We start from the raw sequence: 18699 nt of genomic DNA, 5'->3' as shown, positions 1-18699 counted from the left end.
GCTGGGCAAACACGGCGAGTGGGAGCTGATAAAGCACAGCCACTCTTTGGTCTGCACCCTGATGTTACTCGCTCGCCTGCCCACAATGGCTCCACACCGCACAGCTTGGCACGGGTCTGTACGGGTTAGCACCGCTTGTTGATGGCCCTGCATGGCCTGGCACGGCTTGGCACAGCTCGGCAGCCGCTGTGGCCCGCTACTGGGCCCACACCGTCAGGCCTGGGGATGGGTGCTGGGGCACCCAGAGGCAACGCTGCTGACGGGTCCCAGCGAGGAGCCCGCTGCCCGTGCCCCCACCCGACGCCTCGGCAGCCTCCCGCTGGGGCGCGGACCCGGGGCAGGCACTCGGCCACCCTCTCCCGCAGGGCCTTGCGGTGCCAAGGCGGAGCGGCTGCTCGGCTCCGGCTCCCCTCCCCCCTCCGTCAGCCCAGCCGTGCCCCGCCCCGCCGGCGGACTACCGGTCCCGGCATGCCGCGCGGTGGCGGGAGGGGCCGTTTCCGCCCAGCGCTCGCCTCGCGTCGCCGCCGCCGCTGAGGCCGGAGCCGTCGTCGAGGCCCTCGCCGCCCAGGCCGGAGACACCTGCCCGCCGCGCCCCGCGGCACGGCCAGCGCCCGCCATGTCGGCCCAGGCCCAGATGCGGGCCCTGCTGGACCAGCTCATGGGCACGGCCCGGGACGGTGAGTAGGGGCGGGCGGGGCCTGCAGGAAACGCCGCGGCCTGGCGGCCGCCTCACCCCCGCGGAGCCCGGCGCGGCCGCTGCCTCCGCTCCGGACCTACGGCGCGATCGATCCGCTCGCGCCGGGGGACGTGGCGGGCCAGAGCCGGAGCCCCGGCCCGCCCCGCAGAGGCCTGGCCCCGGCGCCGCCGAGCGAGCGAGCGGCGCGACGGGCGGTGCCGGCGGAGCGGGCCCCGGCCTCGGCGCGCCTCTGAGCGGCCCGGCGAGCTCGGCCCAGGGAGCCCGGTAGTGGTAGGTCGCCTCGGCCCCGGCCCTAGAAAGCGCCCGGCGTGGGCTGGCCTCGGGAGGAGCCCGCCGCTCCGGGCCCTGGTTGCCGCAGAAAGAGGTGGTAGGGCAGGCTCCGTGCCCAGGCCGCGCCGTACTCACGGAGGCGTGTAGGTAGGTTGCCTGCAGGAGCCGGCCGCTGTAGATGTTGTCCAAGAAAAGAAATGACAGCCTGTGCAAAAAAATGTTCCCGCTGCCGTTTGTATCTCCCTTCTGCGCCTTGCTGAGTACTTAAATCCCCACTGACACGTTAGCAGGGCTGTGCAGGTACCTTGCACTTTGTTTCGTAAGTGAATAAGTGCTTTTCTTTCTTTGTGTATTGAGTTGCTATTGAATTGCTTCCCATATTTTTATTTCATACAAACTGAACAATTGTGGCCCCTCTATTTTATTTATAAAGGTTCAGTGTATCTTTGCCTGCCTACATCAATCTGCAAGGGAGTTGCAGAAAAGCCTCATGTTCATCGAGCCGTGAGTCACAACCAATTTTTAAAGCTGTTATAACAAAAACAAAAAAAAAGTGTTTGCTTTTTTTTTTTCACAAGTAACTTTAAAAGTGTAGCTTAGAAAGAAAAAAAATAAGAAAAAAACCCCATTTTCAGTAGACACAACATTATTCCTGGATGCTTGCGAATCCTAAACTATATTCATACTTTAGTATTACACATACCTGTGTCATATACACAGATGAGCTTTAAAATTGTCACATACCATTACCACTTTGCCTTTACTTTTATGTATCATTCCCCTGACTTCCTTACTGCAGGTGTGGGCAAGAAAACTTTTCCTTTAAAACTTTTCAACAGTGGGCATAAAATTCTGCAGCTGAGGTCTTGAAGAATGCAGATGGGTATAGTATATGTTGGAGCTCGCAGTGTGTATTGACTAACTTTATTTCTTTTTTTACTTTTAATTTCTTTGCTTTTCTGATATTGTCTTGTTTAAGTGGCTCCTGAGTGTAAAATGTCTTCTGAGGGTGGGATGCGGGTGGGAAGCACGCTTCATGTTCCAGGCCAAGACCTGCAAGATTCGTCTTTGCCTGGCCTTGGAAAGCAGACTGCAGAGTCGGTTTTCAGACCAAATGGACCGATGCTTTAATTGTCGGATGAGCAAATGCAGTCACCTGTAAAAACTGCCCAGCACAGCCCTGTTCTGTGAGTCATGGCCCTCCAGTAGCGTGGGGTTTGGTATCTCCTGCCCCTTCCTTACAGTAAAAAAGGGGGGGGGGGCATAACCCCACAAAACATAAAAGGTTTTGGCTGCGAGCCAGACTGTCTGTCTTCTTTTTTCTCCTCTGGGTGTGCTGTCTCTTTATATGGATGACAGGCCTTGGACATTACTTGGCTCGCCAGCACTGTGTTTAACATGGTATAGCGGATGACTAAATGGTAAAATAGTGTTTTTTCCCAGTTAAAAGTGTTCCAGAATATCCTGATACCCTCTAAGATTTTTTTTTTTTTTCTTGAGTAATTTTGGGGAGCAGGAGCACCAGGTATTTTAATCTGCATATTAAGGTGAAATGATCATACCAAGGTCTTTGTTCTTGAGTCAATATTCTAATGTCTCCTTATTTAAAACCACAAATGAATTTCAGGAGATGAAACCAGACAAAGGGTGAAGTTTACAGACGATCGTGTTTGCAAGAGCCACCTTCTGGATTGCTGTCCCCATGATATCCTCGCAGGAACAGTAAGTATATTCTCTGTAATAAGAAGTTCTGGGGAGGCTGATACTGGTACAACTCTTCAGGGCCCAGCTGTGCGTTGTACTTTCTAGAAGAGATCAGGCTTTCTTTGCCCAAGGAGCAGTCATAGTTCTAATTTTAGTTTGTGTGACCTGTGTATGGAACCACTCAAGTCAGGAGCTCTCAGAATTCACTTGAATCTTCTTTTTTCTCCCAGTATCACACATGAACTTACAAGATTATTTCTCTTTTAGCAGTTTGAGATGTTTAGGGCCTGAAACTTGTCTTGCAGAGGCTGCAAGACCATAGCTAGCCTGCTGTCCTGGGTGCTCTGGTTACATCTTCAGGTTAGCAAGTGTTTTCTTATGTGCTGCAATAATCATTAACCTTTGGAGCTTTTCAGTCTCCTTTTGCCAGCCGTGTCGTGTTCCCTGATGGCATGGCAGCTTTTTCGTTATTCCTGCTTGCCATGGTAATGGCAGGTTGCAGCTCAGGCTGACTTTGTCTTTAGAGTTGGTTGGTGTGAGCAGTGTGTCACTCTGCCTGACTGGTTTGAAACTGTTGGGTTGGCTCCTTTGCTGCTGCCCTCTGGGCACAGAGCTGGCTGGTTTTCAAGGGTTTGGCTCACATGCTCTCTCTGAGAGCAAAACATGATGTGGACTTTTAACAGTGGGATCTTGCTGAAGTAGGTATTCAGTTTAGGCGCCCAGATGAAAGAAGCAGTCTGACTTTCGAAAGAAAGCAATGCACATCTCTTGCAGTTGTTGCTGTGCTACAGAATTGCAGGATGGAGATGAATATGGGTGTTTAAAATCCATCTTTACCCTCCCTGTTTGAGACTAAATACTGTGGCAGTTCACATTGTCCATCCATTTAACCAGATTGTTCAAAGATACTGTCATTATTAGTAGCTCTTCCTGCTGTTATTTCAGGAGCTGGGTTTGACACAGTGGGGTTACCAGCAGTGGGAGGGCTGTCACTCCTTTCTCTGTGTGTGTCACTGTGATAGCAAGACTCTGGCAGCACTAGTAGAAAGAACTTTAGTAAAAGCTGCCTCAACTCTGAGCACTGAAACTTTGCTTTTCAATGCTATTGCAGAGTAACATTGGAAGAGTTAAATACCAATCTCTGTATCTCTTGTTTATTTGTTATTAATTTGAAGCTCAGATGTATTTTTCAGCCATCAGCCTCCGTATCACCTCACTTCCATTTCAGGAGTTCAAAGCCGCTTAGATCACCTGCCCACCTCCATCCCTCATACAGGTCACTGTGGTTAGGGTATATCTTTCTGACACAAGAGTCTACAAAGTCTTTTTGGGCCCAGACGGTGTTTTGAAGGTACGGGCTGCTTTCTGCCTCTTCTGGTACGTTTCCAGGAAGAAGGTAAACGGTGAGTCAGAGGGGTTGAATTAAGTGACGTGCATGACTGCTGGAGCAGGTGCCAAAGTGTGGAGGAAGACTGAAGTGTTCAGATGGGTTGCGAGTCTCCTGGGTTTGAGAAGCACATAGAGAAAGCTGGTCCTCTTGCATCTGATGTTACTTATCTGCAGTGAGTCCTCTTGCTGTGGAGTTTATGCTCAGAAGCATTACAGGGGAGCCGGAAGGAAGACTACTTCTGTGCAAATGGTCTTATGGGTCACTTGGATGATATTGTGATGGCCTTTTAAGTGGCTGTAGAGCTCTCTACACCACTGTTACCAGGTTACTGGGGCAAGAAAAAGTATTGGTGCTGCAGATCTGTGTTGAAGGAACATGTAATGTCCAGAATGGGAGCAGCATTTCAGCTGTCAGCCCTACCAGCACACAGTGAAACTTAGCTGGAATGTGTAGGCTTTCCTTGTGATCTCAGTCAGGTTCCCTGACATCTTAACTGTGCTCCATGAAGGGGAGAGCTGTGTAGGTGAAGCAGCCTCAGCTCCATGGGGTAGCATCCATCTCTGGATGTGTATTACTGCAGAAATCAGAACTTTGGCTCTTTTTGGAACCTTCCAACAGATGCTTCAAGCCTTCTGGTGCTGGTTATGTTGCATCCTCCCCCTGAGGCATTGTTAACTGCTGCATCCTGCATGTGTGTATATATTCCTTAGTGGGAGACTGAGTGGGGAGAAGCAGGAAGCTGGATCCCTGGGGTCACTGTGCTCAGTGTAGTGTGATGGAGTCGTATTCATTGGCCTTCATGTTCAGAGTGAGAGGAATCCAGACCATAAGTAAAGCAATGGAATATTCGTGAGAGCTGCAGGAGGCATGCTGATGTTTGCTTTGTTTGCCAGTGGTCCTATCATGCAAGCTGTAATTTTAATTTGGTGGCTTCTTGTGATTATTCTTTTTTTGATTATTCCCAGAAACTTGTCCAAATGTGTTACTAAATAAACTACAATAGTTTCTTCTTGGTGTCTGTGGGTACGGAGGAAACTTCTGGGAGAACAGAAGTTGGTTTAGTGTGTCCATATGCTGTTATTGGGGGACTTGTCATCCAGATCATTAATGGCATGCACTGACTTGCCTCAGCAGCTGATGGTAAACATGTTTCTGTCAGTGGAAGTACTGCAGCATGTTCAGAGGTGGCATCAGCTGGTAATCCTGAATTTTAGCTCCACTAATAAGCAGACAGAGCAGTCTGAAAGCTGCCCAGGTAGAACACAGCTTGGAAACGACATTCGGGGAATTAATTGTGTTCCCCACTGGGAGATGTGAGTGAGCTGAAGTCTGTAGGTTGCAGGGTGATTTTGTAGGGGTCTCTGCTTTCCTTTTTCACTTGGGTGAAACTCTGCAGCTCTGATTACTATTAAAAAGCCTTCCTCATAGAAATAGGCTTTCCAGTGAGTTAGCAGTTTAGTGGAGATTGTAAGAGATAGCTCATAATGTGGATTGCTCAGCAAATGTGAATAGGACTAATTATCAGTGGCATCTACATGTATTCAATGTTTATGTGCATGGGGGAGTTTAAATCTTTAGTCAGGAACTGTTGGGCTCCTTGGGACTGGTGACTGGGAGAGAAGAGGATGGCTGGCTGGGTGTTCCTGCCATGATATGTACCCTGTAATTTGTTTTGTGGCTCACACTTAGGCCTTTCATTATTTTGGCTTTCAAAACATCATTCTTTTTCTACTTTGAGAAATGTTCTCTGTTACATATTGATCATGTTGAAATGCCATTTCCATGGTTTGAGAGCATAATTAACTTTGGGTTATGTGGCTGTTGACTATGGGGGAAAAAAAAAAACAAATTTAAATGGCATCAATTACAAGGGGAGTGAAAAGCAGTATGGAAGTCAAAGCTTTCTGGGAAGGGAGATGCTCGCAAGGAGTCTCTTGTTAGATGGGGTCACGTGTAGGATTTAGCTTTGCTGGGCATGTTCAAAAGTTTCAGGCTGCAACTGACTATGGGAAGGGGCTAGCTAATAGAATTAGGAGTGTTGTTGAGTGTGGGGTTGTGCTCATCTGCTGACAAGAGCCCTTATTCCTTTAAGTCCATTTGTTCTTGGTGGGAAGCATTCTGTCTGTGTTCTAAGATTTGGTATCTTTCAGTTTGATACTAGGGGTCATCCTGACACAGGTGCTTTTCCAGGTGGTTTTTAAGTAGGGTACAAAGCTGTGTGTTTTGCTGTGCCATAGTAGGAGGCATCTGCAGTTGCTGCTGCCATGTGCTGTGCTTTCCCAGGTCCTTCCCAGCAATTTCTAGGGCTGTTCTGTGACCTGGAGAAGGAGTAGGACTGGATTTAAAGCATTTGGGGTATTTTAATGTTGTTCCAGGAAGAACAGAAGAGGAGTTCTAGCAAGCATGTGGTGCTTCTGGCTAGTTCTGTTACCAATAGGTTAAGGGGGAGCTCTTTTTCACCAGGAGACTTTATGAAAGCTGGCAAGAGTTAAGTATCTGCTGTTTGTTGCCATAGTGGAGAGTTCTTACATTGATTTTCTTTTTTATTTTCAACAGCGAATGGACCTGGGAGAGTGTACAAAGATCCATGACTTGGCACTGCGAGCAGATTATGAGATTGCAAGTAAAGAGAGAGACCTATTTTTTGAGCTGGATGTGAGTACAGAGACATTCCAGTCACTTTTGTGGAAACTGCCTCCTGAAGTTATTTGGCTGAACAGTAGAGCTCAGTGGAAGTTTCAGCTAGCCATGTTATTTGATGTGTTAGCTGACAACTTGTGGAGCTCCTTCCCCAGGGTCAGCTCGATTGCTGCCTTAAAACTGAAAGTAATTATGGCCCTTGCAACACTATTAGTCCAGCTAATGAGGAAGGCTCCTCTGGCATTCCTTGCATCCAACATCTGCTGGTCTGTACCAGGTCATTGTAACCTGGTGGCCTGTCCCAGAAGGAGATTTAACATTAAAAGCCTTCTGCTCTGTGGTTTCGCTTTCCGAGATTTAGTTTTCTGTAATGTAACAGATCAGGCAGAAGAGCAATTCTATCTTCCCTTTTCATGTTATTCCAGTGCTTTTGTCTTTGCACCTGTTGCTCATGCATTGGAAGTTCCAGTGCAAAGCAGTCTTCGTGTGAACATCCTCTTTTGTGTCAAAGAACTGTGTCAGGTTCCAGGCAGATGACAGACTTAAGGGCAGGGATCAAATGTTACTTTTTCTACAAAGTGTCATATCTTTTTTTCTCAAGGCATCTGTTCTTGAAGCTGTTTGTGCATTATACAGGGATTGCTGTTGGCTGTGTCTGGCTCAGAGGACTTATTCACAGTTCTTTGTCTGAACATGCAGGCGATGGATCACCTGGAATCCTTCATCGCAGAGTGTGATAGGAGAACAGAACTGGCCAAGAAACGCCTGGCTGAGACACAGGAAGAGATCAGCGCTGAAGTGTCTGCAAAGGTATTTCCCTTCCAGTGAATGTTTGTTGTGAAAGTCTGTGCAAGAGCACTGGAACTGTGTTGTCTCTGACACCGTTGATACTCAGGCTCCACAAAAGCTTTGTGGTTCCCAGCCATCCTACTCAAATTCTGCTCTGGCTGTTCTTGTGGCAGACTTACTGGTACAGAGGACCATAGTACTATAAAACATGAACTCTAAAATAGGTCGCTTTAGCATGGCAATAAAGCATGTTGGTTTCTCCCCCACACTATTCAGTGTTAATGTCATAGCTTACAATGTTAATGTAATGTAATGGAATAGTAAGTCTATCCGATGAGTATCATCTTTTCACTTAACAAATCCTCACGGAGTTTCCTCTTTGGGAAACTTTCCTCTTGCTTCATGGGGTGAATACAAAACATTCCTGAGGCTGGTTTTGTGGATTCTGTCTTGCCCTGTAAGCCAGAAACATGCTGCTTTTTGTGGCAGCATTCATGTCCTCTCCATGTTGTTTTTCTGTTTGCTATGTGCCCGTGCCTGCATTGCCTATACTTGGGCCACCAATTCCTTTTTGTTGGGAGTCTTGACTTTTGGAGACTTATGGTCATCTTCCAACAACTGATTTTGTTAAACAGGGTTTTTTTGAGAAAAAGTAAAAGTTGTCATGCAAGGGTTTTTTTTTCTTACTAAAAACTACCTGTTCTCTTTAGGCAGAGAAAGTACATGAGCTGAATGAAGACATAGGAAAACTCCTAGCTAAAGCTGAGCAGCTGGGAGCTGAAGGAAATGTTGATGAGTCTCAGAAGATCCTGATGGAAGTGGAGAAAGTCCGAGCGAAAAAGAAAGAGGCAGAGGTATGGTGTTGCTTCTCCTGTGAACTGCAACAGAGGACTGGGCTAGGCTGAGCCATGACAAAGAGCTGGGTGGTTCTTGCCTCTTTTCCTTTGTTGCCAGTACATCCTTGTTCAGTTTCAGCCTTGTGCCAGCAAGTAGTTGGCAGTGTAGTGTGGTAGATGAAGAATACAATCTTTTATCTGGTGAAGAAAGCTGACAAAGAGCAGGGACGGATTTATTCTCCCAAAGATTGGGTCGCTAGTTGCTTGCAGGGAGAGACTGTCAGGGTAGCTGTGCTTGCTAAGTGTTTGTTATGGCATCTCCTGTATATTAAAGGTGGGTTTTGATTCTTGAAAGTAGCAGTGTAAATCTTTGCAGGGTTTTCTCTGGAGGGCTGTGACTATGTAAGTGCTCCCTGACATTTATGTGGATTCTTTGCCTACCTTTAGGAAGAATACCGAAATTCAATGCCTGCATCCAGTTTTCAGCAGCAGAAGCTCCGTGTGTGTGAAGTCTGTTCAGCGTATCTGGGTCTCCATGACAACGACCGTCGTCTTGCTGACCACTTTGGAGGCAAATTACACTTGGGTTTTATTCAGATTCGTGAGAAACTGGATCAGCTGAGGGTAATCCACTCCGTTTTAAGCCTTCTCCTTGTAGTTTACTAAATTCATACAGAATTCTTTGCAGAGTGCTTGTGAAAGTCCAGAAATTTCTGATTGCAGAATCCGTAAAACCTCAGATGAGTGTTTGCGTAGGCTCATCCTGGGTTTGTTCTGTAATTTCTGAGTAACTAAACATGTGCACTCAGAATCAGGCAAACCAGACCATTGCTGTCATTCGTTCCTTACAGCATTGGTGCCCTCAACCTGTATGGCTGAATTTTGTCACTCTGGGTTTTTTTAGCTGAGACGTCTTAATGAAGTGCTTGAACTGAAATTTCATGTTGTGCTGTTAGTGAAAAAGGTCTCCAGTTGCTGAAATGATGAGAAGTTTTCTGAAACGGTTCATAATGGAGTTCTGGTACTGGCCTTGCTTGCAGAGGCCATCAGCCTGCTCGAGTAAGAGTGGTGAATCCTGTGCCTTATTCACGAGACAGTATATTAAGGTCAGAGCCTTGAATGATCATTGGCACAAGGCCTCAGCACTGTTCCACTGCGAGTTGTGTACACTCATGGTGAGACAGTCCTTTACCTCAAAGCTAATGAGCTTGTCTCTTAGAGCCCAAGCGTTCAAAGCAGAGTAGGGAGTGGCATTTCTTGCACTGATTGATGTTAGTGAAGTTGTGAGGAAAATGGAAACCTTGATAGAGATCCAAACTATCACATTAAATGCAGTGGAACGTGTTTTTGTCTTACTACCTTTGTCTTACTATCGGAATAGTCTCCCTGAAGATGTCTGACCTGTTACTATATGGCTGAAATACAATATAGACTTTTCCTTTCCTAGAAAACAGTGGCAGAAAAGCAGGAGAAGAGAAACCAGGATCGTTTGAGGAGGAGAGAGGAGAGAGAACGAGAGGAGAGAATGGGCAGACGGTAAGTGGAAGCTGATAACTGGCTTGTGAAGTTGTTTTTGAAGTAGTCTGATTTTTTGTATCTGAGCATTGCTGCAAAGCAGCATCTGCTGCTGGATTAGCTGTTGGGCATGCTCTGGATACTGAGCACCCTGGCATTTAGTTAAGGATGAAAACAAATGCACAAACCCCCATGTTAGAGTGATTGTGTATTGTGTATTTCAGATACACACCTCCATTGTGTATTTGAAAGGTGTGAGCTCCATGTAGTCTTCAGGCTTATATTGGTCTAGCCCCTGTCTTTGGAAATCTGAATCTAGGTAAAATGCCCTTATCCAATGCATCTCAGTGGGGAACTTTAAGACGAGTGAGGGCTGGGTCTGCTCAAAAGGTGCCAGTCATGCAGAAATTCCTTGGGCAGCCCTCCTTCCTTCTAGGCTAGAAGATGACAGCAGAACAGAGCTGGTATATGTGAGCCAGGTGGTGAGGTGCCTGCCTTGCTCTGAAACTTTCCTACAGTAGCAGCGAGGTGCTTTTGTCACAGCTTTGGAAAACATTTCTTAGGGGATCCAAGGGATTCCAAGGAGTGGCTGCTTCTGCAGATTGAGGCCATATGTGTCACCTGCTCATATGTGTATAATCTGAGCAGTGGGAGTGGCTGCAGTGTTGGTATTCTCAGGACGAGCTCTTCCACATCTTGCCAGCTGAACTGGAAAAACTCTTTCTTCTGTACCTGAACAGAACAGGTTCACTTGTGTGTCAACAGCTTGGTTAAACAGTCTGGTATGGAGAGGGTGGTTATTTGCTGTAGTCAGGCAGAGGATGTGGCTGAGTAGGAATGCTGCTCTCATTGTCACAGCATCTCCCCAGTTACCTCATGTGTTTCTCCTCTTGTACTTCTTGCATCAAAAAACCCAACCTTACTGCCTGCGGAGAGCTCTTTTTGACCCTCAGTGTCAACTGAAGAGCGTATTTCAGCCATCCGTGTCTGAGGCATGAGATACATAGCTGCAGTATGCTCTAAGAGGATGCTGGCTTCAGGGTATATATTGCTGGAAGTGCTGGCAAATAAGTACCAGAATTAAAGCAGCTTGGTTTTCTGTGCTCTGCAGCTTGGTGATTCTGGTGTACAGTGAAGCCCCAGATTTTTAGGCATTCTCCGTTCAGGGTGTTTCATGTGGGTTTCCTCTCTCTCTGGATTACCTGGTATCATATGAAGCACCAGTTCATGCTGCATCTTTCTCCTGAACTGCAGCTCTTTATGTAGAGCCTCACAATTTTCTGGCATCCATGGAAAAGTGACAGTGAGTCAGTTATATTTGGGAGCTGCAGATTCTGGAACTGGGTGATGAGTGCAAGAGTTAATTGAAAAGGATACGTTGCTATGGTCAGAAAGATGGAAGTGAAACAAGTGTCTTCCTGTGCAGCTACTTTGTGGCAGGCTCTTTCAGATGCGCAGTAGGACCATCTGTAACCTGGATTCAGTGTGTCTGTCTCCATGGTGTCTCTTCTTCCTGGAGTTCATTTCTGTGTGAAAAGTGCTCAGCAGAGTTGCCTTCAGGAGGAGTCCTCTGGATCCCTTATTTGGTCTGCATCTTCTTGGAATACTGGCTTTCTTCCTTCTGTGGCATGTCTGTGGTTTTGGTTTTGTGGTGTTTTGTTTTAAGTAACCCCAGACCCTCAGTTTGTGAGAGCTAGGAGTCTCTTGTGTTCAGAAGTAGTCTGTATGTGGATGAATATGATGAGGGGATTTGAAGACCACTTTTGAATGTTTATTTCATCTTTTAAGTAGGAAGGGTTTAAAAACTGTGTTGAGTTAGCTTAGTCTGGGCTCTTGCTGATTCCATACATAGCACTACTTGTGCTACAAGTAGTGTGTGGCACAAAACTGTGGCCAGCCTTTGCTGTCACTCTGTGTGGAAGCATCCTCTGTTAAGATACCAAAGAAAAGCTTGTTATGAAGGAGTCAGCAGTGCTGTACAGAGGAGGTCAAATTATTTGCCTCTCCAAAATAAGGACTTGACCCAAAGAAGGAAAATAGTTTTCCAAGTGGGCACTCAGTGTCAGAACTAGAGTCAGAGCCCAGATTTCTCCGTTTCTCAGCACCTTATCTGCTGGGAGTTGTGGACGACCGTGCTTGCAGGGGCATCTTTCCATCAAAAACTAATGGGCAACTTCTACTGCCTTTCAGACTGTGTCTCTTAACCAGAGCTTGATAACTGTAAAACCACAGAAGATATATTTCCCTCATAACTCTTCTTGAGGTGTCTTCATATTCAACATATTCAAGGTGTTACTCAGTAAGAAAAAGAGTACTGCTTGACTTGGAGAAGTCTTCAATGACTTACAGGTGTTATGATGTACCATGGAAACCTGTAGATTCACTTGTGAAACTCTTACCTCTCACAGGCTTTATTAATTTGTCAACTAAACCGTGATTTCCACATAAGGATTAGTGAAGTGGCCTGTCAGCCCAAGTGGTAAATAAACACAAGTCCCTTGGTGTTGCTGGTGGCTGCGAGCTACCCAGTAATCTCTTAAGACTGAAGTTCTGTGGAGGGGTGGCATGCTTGGAAGTGCAGACCTCTGATTTGCTTCCAGAGTACACCAGCAAACAGGTCTAGGTGGAGTTGCCAAATGGGTTTCCTTTGTATTAAGTTAAACAGCACAAAGTTGTGAAAGTCAGCACATAGCCTCTGTGATACAGGGCCAAAAAAAAGAGGAAAAAATAAATATGCTCAGCTTCTCATTCCTCTGAACAGCTCTCTTCTACTGTCTCCTGCTGTATGTTGATTGAGGCTAGTAAGGAAAGTGCTTCTTTTGCTGGATGCCTCCTGAATTCTGAAATTGAGTGCTAGGGAGTGATTACCAGGTTATTGTACACATTCCTGCTCAGATCACAGGTGTGGAAGGTCAGCCAGGCTTTTCATGGGCTGTGGAAGGGCTTTGTGTAAATGTGCGCACTGGTCATTCAGAATAAAGTGATCAGGAGGAAAAGAACATTGGGAACTTGGAGTAATTACAACCGCCAAAAAAATTCAGCTGCTGCCAGGCGTCTAGAGAAGGTCCTGCTGCTCTGTCAAGTTCTGTTCCATGAAAAAAGAGGTGTGTGGTTATTGCCTTGCTCTCCTGGCTTAGCAGCTTTGCCTTCATCTGGTCGTCTTGTGTGTTGCCTCGGATCACAGTCCATTTGCCTCACTCAAAGTTCAGCTCTGCCGTGTTCACAGTCCTTCTACTTGAATTGCTTCCCACATTTGGGGTTGTTGGTTTTTTTTGTTTTTACCATGATTGAACAATCCCATTTCATTGTGAAGGAAGGTCAGTGCACATTGGTTCTCTTTATCTTGTCTTATCCAGGTACAGGTTTAATTGATATTATTAAAATAGATGCTTCTTTATCACTGTTTAAAATTTTACCTGTGTGTAGCTTTCATCCTCATCTCTTGTTACAGTGCTCCAACAGCTCTGTGGCTGTGTAAATGGAACACCTCTGCGAGCCTGTACGCAGTGGGGAGACAGGAACAGTTACAAGAGTGAGTCCCTAAGTCACTAAGACCAGCCACTTCTCAGTTAAAGCAAAAAGAGGCTGCTCACACAGGGTGTGATGTTTTGGTGTAAGCTGGCTCTGAAATGTGGCCATAGAGAAAAAGGGAAGGTCCATATTTCACAGAGTAGTATTTTACATGGTGCTGAGTAATGGTGCTGCAGAAGTTGAACGAATTGAGACATTGTTATTTGCAGACTGCCAAAAGCTAATGCAGCATTAAGCTGAGAGTGCCGCACATGAGCTCTGAAGCCATGGAAATGTGGGAATAATAGTGAGGCTTGGATTGATCTTCTGAAATGGCTTTCTAAGTCTGGGATGAGGGATTTTTAGTGTATCTCTCAGTTACTTTTCAGTAATTGTTCTTCCCTTGTGTCTGTCCCCTCTTTTTTCTAGCTCAAGCAGGGAAAATACCATTGATGCAAATTTCCTCTTAATGTTTGTTAAACAAATCTGATGAGTGAGAAGATGCTGCTTTCTAGTTATTAGAAGCTTTTTGATGTGCAACTACCTCAGAGGAATCAGTATCTTTCTGACTGGAGAGTGGCACTTCAGAACGTTAGAGCTGATGTAGCTGATACGAGACTGCAGAGCGTAAAGAGCATATAACCAATCTGCACAGTCAGGAAGGTTTGTTGTGGTGTGTTACTAAGAGATTGAATTGGTTTGTAGACCTTTTAATTTCTGACAGGAAGCTCTGCATGTAGAAACTAGTGTTTCTACAGATTTCCTCAGGTTTTGACACATTCTCCCTGCCCCCCAAGTGGAAGCTAATTAAATGTTTTAATGGCAAGCTTTTTTCAAATGCCGTATCATTTGGGGGGGTGCTGTTGCATTCCTGTGAAGAGCTGCCAGGGTGGATGGGTTATTCTGTTGAAAACCCACTGGCTATATCATACATTCTCTAGCTTACCTGTTGTCTTCTTTCTAGGTCTGGATCAAGAAATAGAGACCGTCGAAGGTGAGTGCACATTTCTCGTGCAGTTGTCCCAGATGCCTATTTGTGTTTCTATTTAACTACTGAGATTTTTCCTGTGCCTCACAAATGGAGTTCACTCAGTGCCCCAGTCTCTTGGTTTTGCTCCCTGAAGGAAATGGGAATCACTGCTTGGGCACCTCAGTGGTGTTCTGCAGCCTAATGTCACTCATTGGGCCATAAAGTAGCCCTGGTCAGGATAGATGGTATTGTGTGCAGTAGAGCATGAGGCTAAGAACATTCTTGATGCCACTTTCAATAAATATCTAATGTACTTTCATAGTTTTAATGTTTGAAATGTATCTATTACCTGTATGATACCTCAGATGTAAAAATACAGAGATTCAAGATAAAAGCTCCCCCACCTCTATAGAGAGCTTGCCTTAATTACGTGACAACATTCTCTGGTCAGGTAGCTGGTGATCTTCCTCTCTACTGCTTTCCATATAAGTTGACATCCTTTGTTTAGTTTTTAGAGCAGACTGAAACAAATCTGCTTCTAAAGTGTAGTACTTCCACAAGGAAGATCCTCTCTTAGCAGACTGTCGAACTGGTTATGGTAATTTCACATGCCGCTTTCTTTGGCCTTTCTTCTGTTTAAACAGGCCTCACTCTGAGCGAGGCACAGCTGGTAGGCTCTGCTCTAGGCATTGACACATGCTTACAGTAACAGCGGGAGCTTTTTATATAAGCTTCCCAGCAAATCAAACTTAGCTATTGGCATTTTGTTGGTAGCATGAGGCCCAGGAGGGAGGTGCCCACCCTGGGGCTGATCTGCCTTCTGTGTTGGCAGGGATGGGGCTGGGGGTGTGAGTGCTGGTGCTCTGGATATTTGTTACTCGGGAATGCCTGAGAGATGGGCTCAGGTGTGCAGATCCAATGCACTGACCCTTCTCCTGAGTCTGAGGCAATGTGTGTCCCCTCCAGATCACGGTCTCGGGACAGGCGGCGGCGACGCTCAAGGTCGGCTTCCCGTGAGCGGCGGAAGTCTCGCTCCCGGTCCCGCGACCGACACAGACGCCACCGAAGCCGCTCCCGCAGCCACAGCAGAGGTCACCGGCGGGGGTCCAGAGACAGGAGTTCAAAACACAAGTATGTATGCTGTGAATCCTTGGCATCGCAGTGAGCCTCCCCAGTCCCTTAGAGTGAACAGGAGTGAGACAGGGTTTTCATGTTAGATGCGGTGTCCTGTACCAGCTCCTGGGCCAAAGCAAGGCTTCCCAGTGGCTGGTCGTAGATGGCCTCACATTACAGCAGTAGTGCAGTTGTACAGTGAGGTGCCAGCATAAGAGGACAAATCTAGGAGATAGAAATGGCTCCCTGGTTTGCAGTGCTGAGCTGTGAGAAATTGCTGGTTTCTTGTAAGAGAAGCAGCACAAAGGCTTGCTTGAGCTAATTGAGCCTCCCCAGGCCTGTAAAAGCCAAGTAACTGAGAGGCAGTTTTGACATGACATTTCTATGGTTATCTTCTGTTTCCTAGCTTCTTTCAGTGCTGGCATGGGGAAGGAAGTGTATGATTTAGGATCTGGGGGAAGTCATCTGTTAGAAAGCTGCTTGAGAGAGGGGGGTTTTTCAGGAACCTGCACTGGAGGGAGGGAAAAAGGAGGCCATGAGGAGGAGTTACACCATTCTCCTGTTGTTGAGGAGAAATGCTATAGTTAGAGGAAGGGCTTTAAGCCTCTTCTGAAACTCATCAAAACACCTACTGTGTTGGAGGAAGGATGAGACAAGCATATGTAGGAGTATTAGAAAAATTGAATCCTTGTGTTTCCTTGCAGCTCTTCTAAGCCCAGGAGCAAGTCTATCACCAGGTGAAAAGCTTGCTGAAGCTTTTTTTAAGTCCTCCTAATTCATAGGGGAGTGCTTTAGCACTGTCTCACCCGATTAGGCATCACTGCTCAAGTACAGTTCTAGAAACAAACTGACTGCTGGGTGTCTTGTGTCACTTTAGCTGAGGGGTAAGAACAGGTTTTAAAGATACCTGATGATGGGGAGGGAAATAATGGTCTGAAAAAATATATCTTAATAATTGAGGGGGGATGTGTAAATACTGTTAATTCTCCAATGGCTGAGATACTAAAGTCCTTTTTTAAATCTGTCTTGAACATGAAAAATAAAGAAAAGAAGTTTGGACAATTAGGAAGTGAGGAAGACCCTGTAATAACTATTACTAAAGAGCAGGTAAGGGATTACTTCAAAAACCTTGAACACATTCAAATCGGCCCATGGAGGTTGTAGGGGGATTGGCTGGCTGACAACTTGGGAGAGACCAGGATCAGTTTAAGAAAATAAACCTAGGAACAAACAGAAAACCCCTGTTCCTTCAAAGACTGTAGCTTCTGTTTTCACCTTGAATTAATGAAGCCTGCATTCAGGTTCTGGTCTGAGGTCTAACCTGTAGAAGGAAGGAAACAGGCTGTCACAGGATCTGGAAATCTTGGGGCAGCAGGCATTGCTACGGGAACAGGAAAAGAGTTAGTATCAGACAGATGCATGTTGTCATCTGGTTAAATGTCACCATTTAATGAACATGAAATGGCTTGTGATACAGAGAGCTGCAAGGTTTTAATGTATCAGTTGTGCAGTATTTCCAAACCTTACAATCAATGTGAATGAAAGCTGGAACCTCTGAGGTGCCTGCCAGATCCTCCTCTTTTGACTGTAAAGAAAAACCTGTGTGCTGAGTCCATAACTAAAATGTAATGGCCCTGCAGGGTCTGTGAGAGCCTCTGCCTACTTCTGAAGGGGCTTGGGCCGATAGGGCTCATTCCTGATCAGCACCTTTTGAAGGCTGTGAGACAATAATCATGCAGGAAAACAGCCTTTTTGGAGTGGGCCTTCTGCTTAATTCTGAGTGGGCTGATAGAGTGAAGCGCTGCTGAATCTGCAGCTGTCCTTTGAGCCAGCTGTGAAAGGCGTTGCCTGTAGTATGGGCTGTGAATGTAAATCTGAATCACCCTGACTTTGAACCCAGGGGGCTGCCCAAGACCATGCTTGTCAGGCTGCACAGTAAAAATCCCAGGGCTGAGCAAGCATTTGAGTCCAGAGAATACAGTTGACATTTATAATGGTTGAGCAGAAAGCCACTAGCTTAAAGGATAATGAAAAACTCTCTAGAAGACAAAAGCAGAGCTGAGTCATAGGTGAGGAAGAAATTGGAAGGGCTTTAGCAGGGCCCAGTTAAGTAACAAGGGGCCCAGAGAAGACCTCAGAGAGCCCCTTTAGCCACAGCTTGAAAGGATTACTCCAAGGAGAAAGTAACAAAGGCTGAGCTGTGCACTTAGCACTGTAAAACTGGTGTTCTCCTATATAAAGCTTGTGGAGGGCCCAGGGTTGCTGTCTCAGGGCTGCCAGTCCCTGCAGTGCAGTACCTAGGCACATTTCTGCACAGAACTTGTGTTATGCCACAGCCCTTTTAGGGAAAGATGCTGTCATTTTGTGAGTATTTGAAACTCTTTTAGTTGTGAAGCTCATAGCGATGGTTTACTTTGTACTTCAGATCTTCTAGAGATCGATCTTCAAGAGAAAAGTCACGAGACAGAGAGAGGAAAGAGAAGAGCTCTTCTGAGAGGCGGCACGAGAGCACAAATGGCAAATCTCGTTCCAAGAGATCAGAAGAGAGAGAAGCTGGCGAGATCTGAACTCAAATGATCTGTGTTGCACTGTAAATAGTCTGATAAAACATTCTACACAAAGCCTAAATTCCCCATTTATATTTACTGAATATAACTCATCTTTTGTAGTTTGGAATTTTTATTGTTTGGCAGATAGCTGTGAGTTTGTAGAGACAGAGTTACGTACTGTTTAACAGGATCTTGTTTTAGTAGGAATCAATAAATCTGGATGGATCGTTTCAAATTCAGGCCTGTGGCTGCCACGCTGTGTTTGTCTGACCCAGTGACCGCGGCCACCTCTGCAGCGCTTCAGCCCTTCCCTAAAGATCTCCCTCACCTTCTGTGAGCACACCAGTAGCACTGGTTCTCAATTAATTTCTCCTTCTGTTTATATGAAATTCAGAAGTGTTTTGTTTTTTTTTTTCCTTTTAGTGCTTACACACCTCTTTTATACACCTCCAGCATTTGAGAGCTCCCTTGCTACTGCAGCTAAGTCAAGACAGACCAAATTCGGCCCTCATCTGCACATTTTGAAAGCTGTTCATCTTTTGTGAGAATGAGCAAATGATCTGGAGTACATTTCTGAGAGGGGCTCAAGTCTGGTTTTAGTACTTTTCCAGTTCAGATACAAACAGTGCAAAATCTGGGCCAGTGTCTTCAGTAGGGGGGTATAGAACCAGCCTGCCTGTTTTCTGTGCACTCTGGAGTCAGGGCCACCTCCTGGT

At 46.1% G+C, this 18699-nt stretch overlaps 1 protein-coding gene across 4 annotated transcripts; it reads left to right on the top strand.

Moving 5' to 3' along the window:
• Window positions 1-510: 510 nt before the first annotated feature.
• Window positions 511-18223, top strand: LUC7L (LUC7 like). 4 transcript variants are annotated; one of them, XM_062639500.1, is made up of 12 exons: window positions 511-677; window positions 2595-2689; window positions 6618-6716; window positions 7401-7511; window positions 8201-8344; window positions 8774-8950; window positions 9774-9862; window positions 13293-13373; window positions 14316-14345; window positions 15288-15452; window positions 16480-16541; window positions 17860-18055. In XM_062639500.1, the coding sequence occupies exons 1-11, from the start codon at window positions 617-619 to the stop codon at window positions 16505-16507; spliced, it is 1080 nt and encodes a 359-aa protein (XP_062495484.1). In that variant the 5' UTR covers window positions 511-616; the 3' UTR covers window positions 16508-16541; window positions 17860-18055. The 4 variants fall into 4 exon arrangements, with proteins under 4 accessions (XP_062495484.1, XP_062495481.1, XP_062495483.1 ...); XM_062639501.1 differs by lacking the exon at window positions 16480-16541 and adding an exon at window positions 1401-1471 and having other exon boundaries at window positions 549-677; window positions 17860-18223; XM_062639497.1 differs by lacking the exon at window positions 16480-16541 and having other exon boundaries at window positions 512-677; window positions 17860-18223.
• The last annotated feature ends 476 nt before the right edge of the window (window positions 18224-18699 follow it).

This window comes from Pezoporus occidentalis, unplaced genomic scaffold (assembly GCF_034315485.1).
Source record: "Pezoporus occidentalis ecotype Australia unplaced genomic scaffold, CSIRO_AGI_Poc_V1 ctg60, whole genome shotgun sequence".
Classification (NCBI taxonomy): Eukaryota; Metazoa; Chordata; class Aves; order Psittaciformes; family Psittacidae; genus Pezoporus; species Pezoporus occidentalis.
The sequence above is the reverse complement of the archived record's forward strand: the minus strand, read 5'-3'. Positions and strand labels throughout refer to the sequence as shown.

What these genes read in the sequence shown, in the direction of transcription:
- LUC7L (XM_062639497.1), top strand. Translation starts at nt 617, where the DNA reads ATGTCGGCCCAGGCCCAGATGCGGGCCCTGCTGGACCAGCTCATGGGC. An exon ending in ATGATATCCTCGCAGGAACA is followed by an intron (nt 2,690 to 6,617) that starts GTAAGTATATTC and finishes TATTTTCAACAG; the next exon opens with CGAATGGACCTGGGAGAGTG. An exon ending in ACCTATTTTTTGAGCTGGAT is followed by an intron (nt 6,717 to 7,400) that starts GTGAGTACAGAG and finishes CTGAACATGCAG; the next exon opens with GCGATGGATCACCTGGAATC.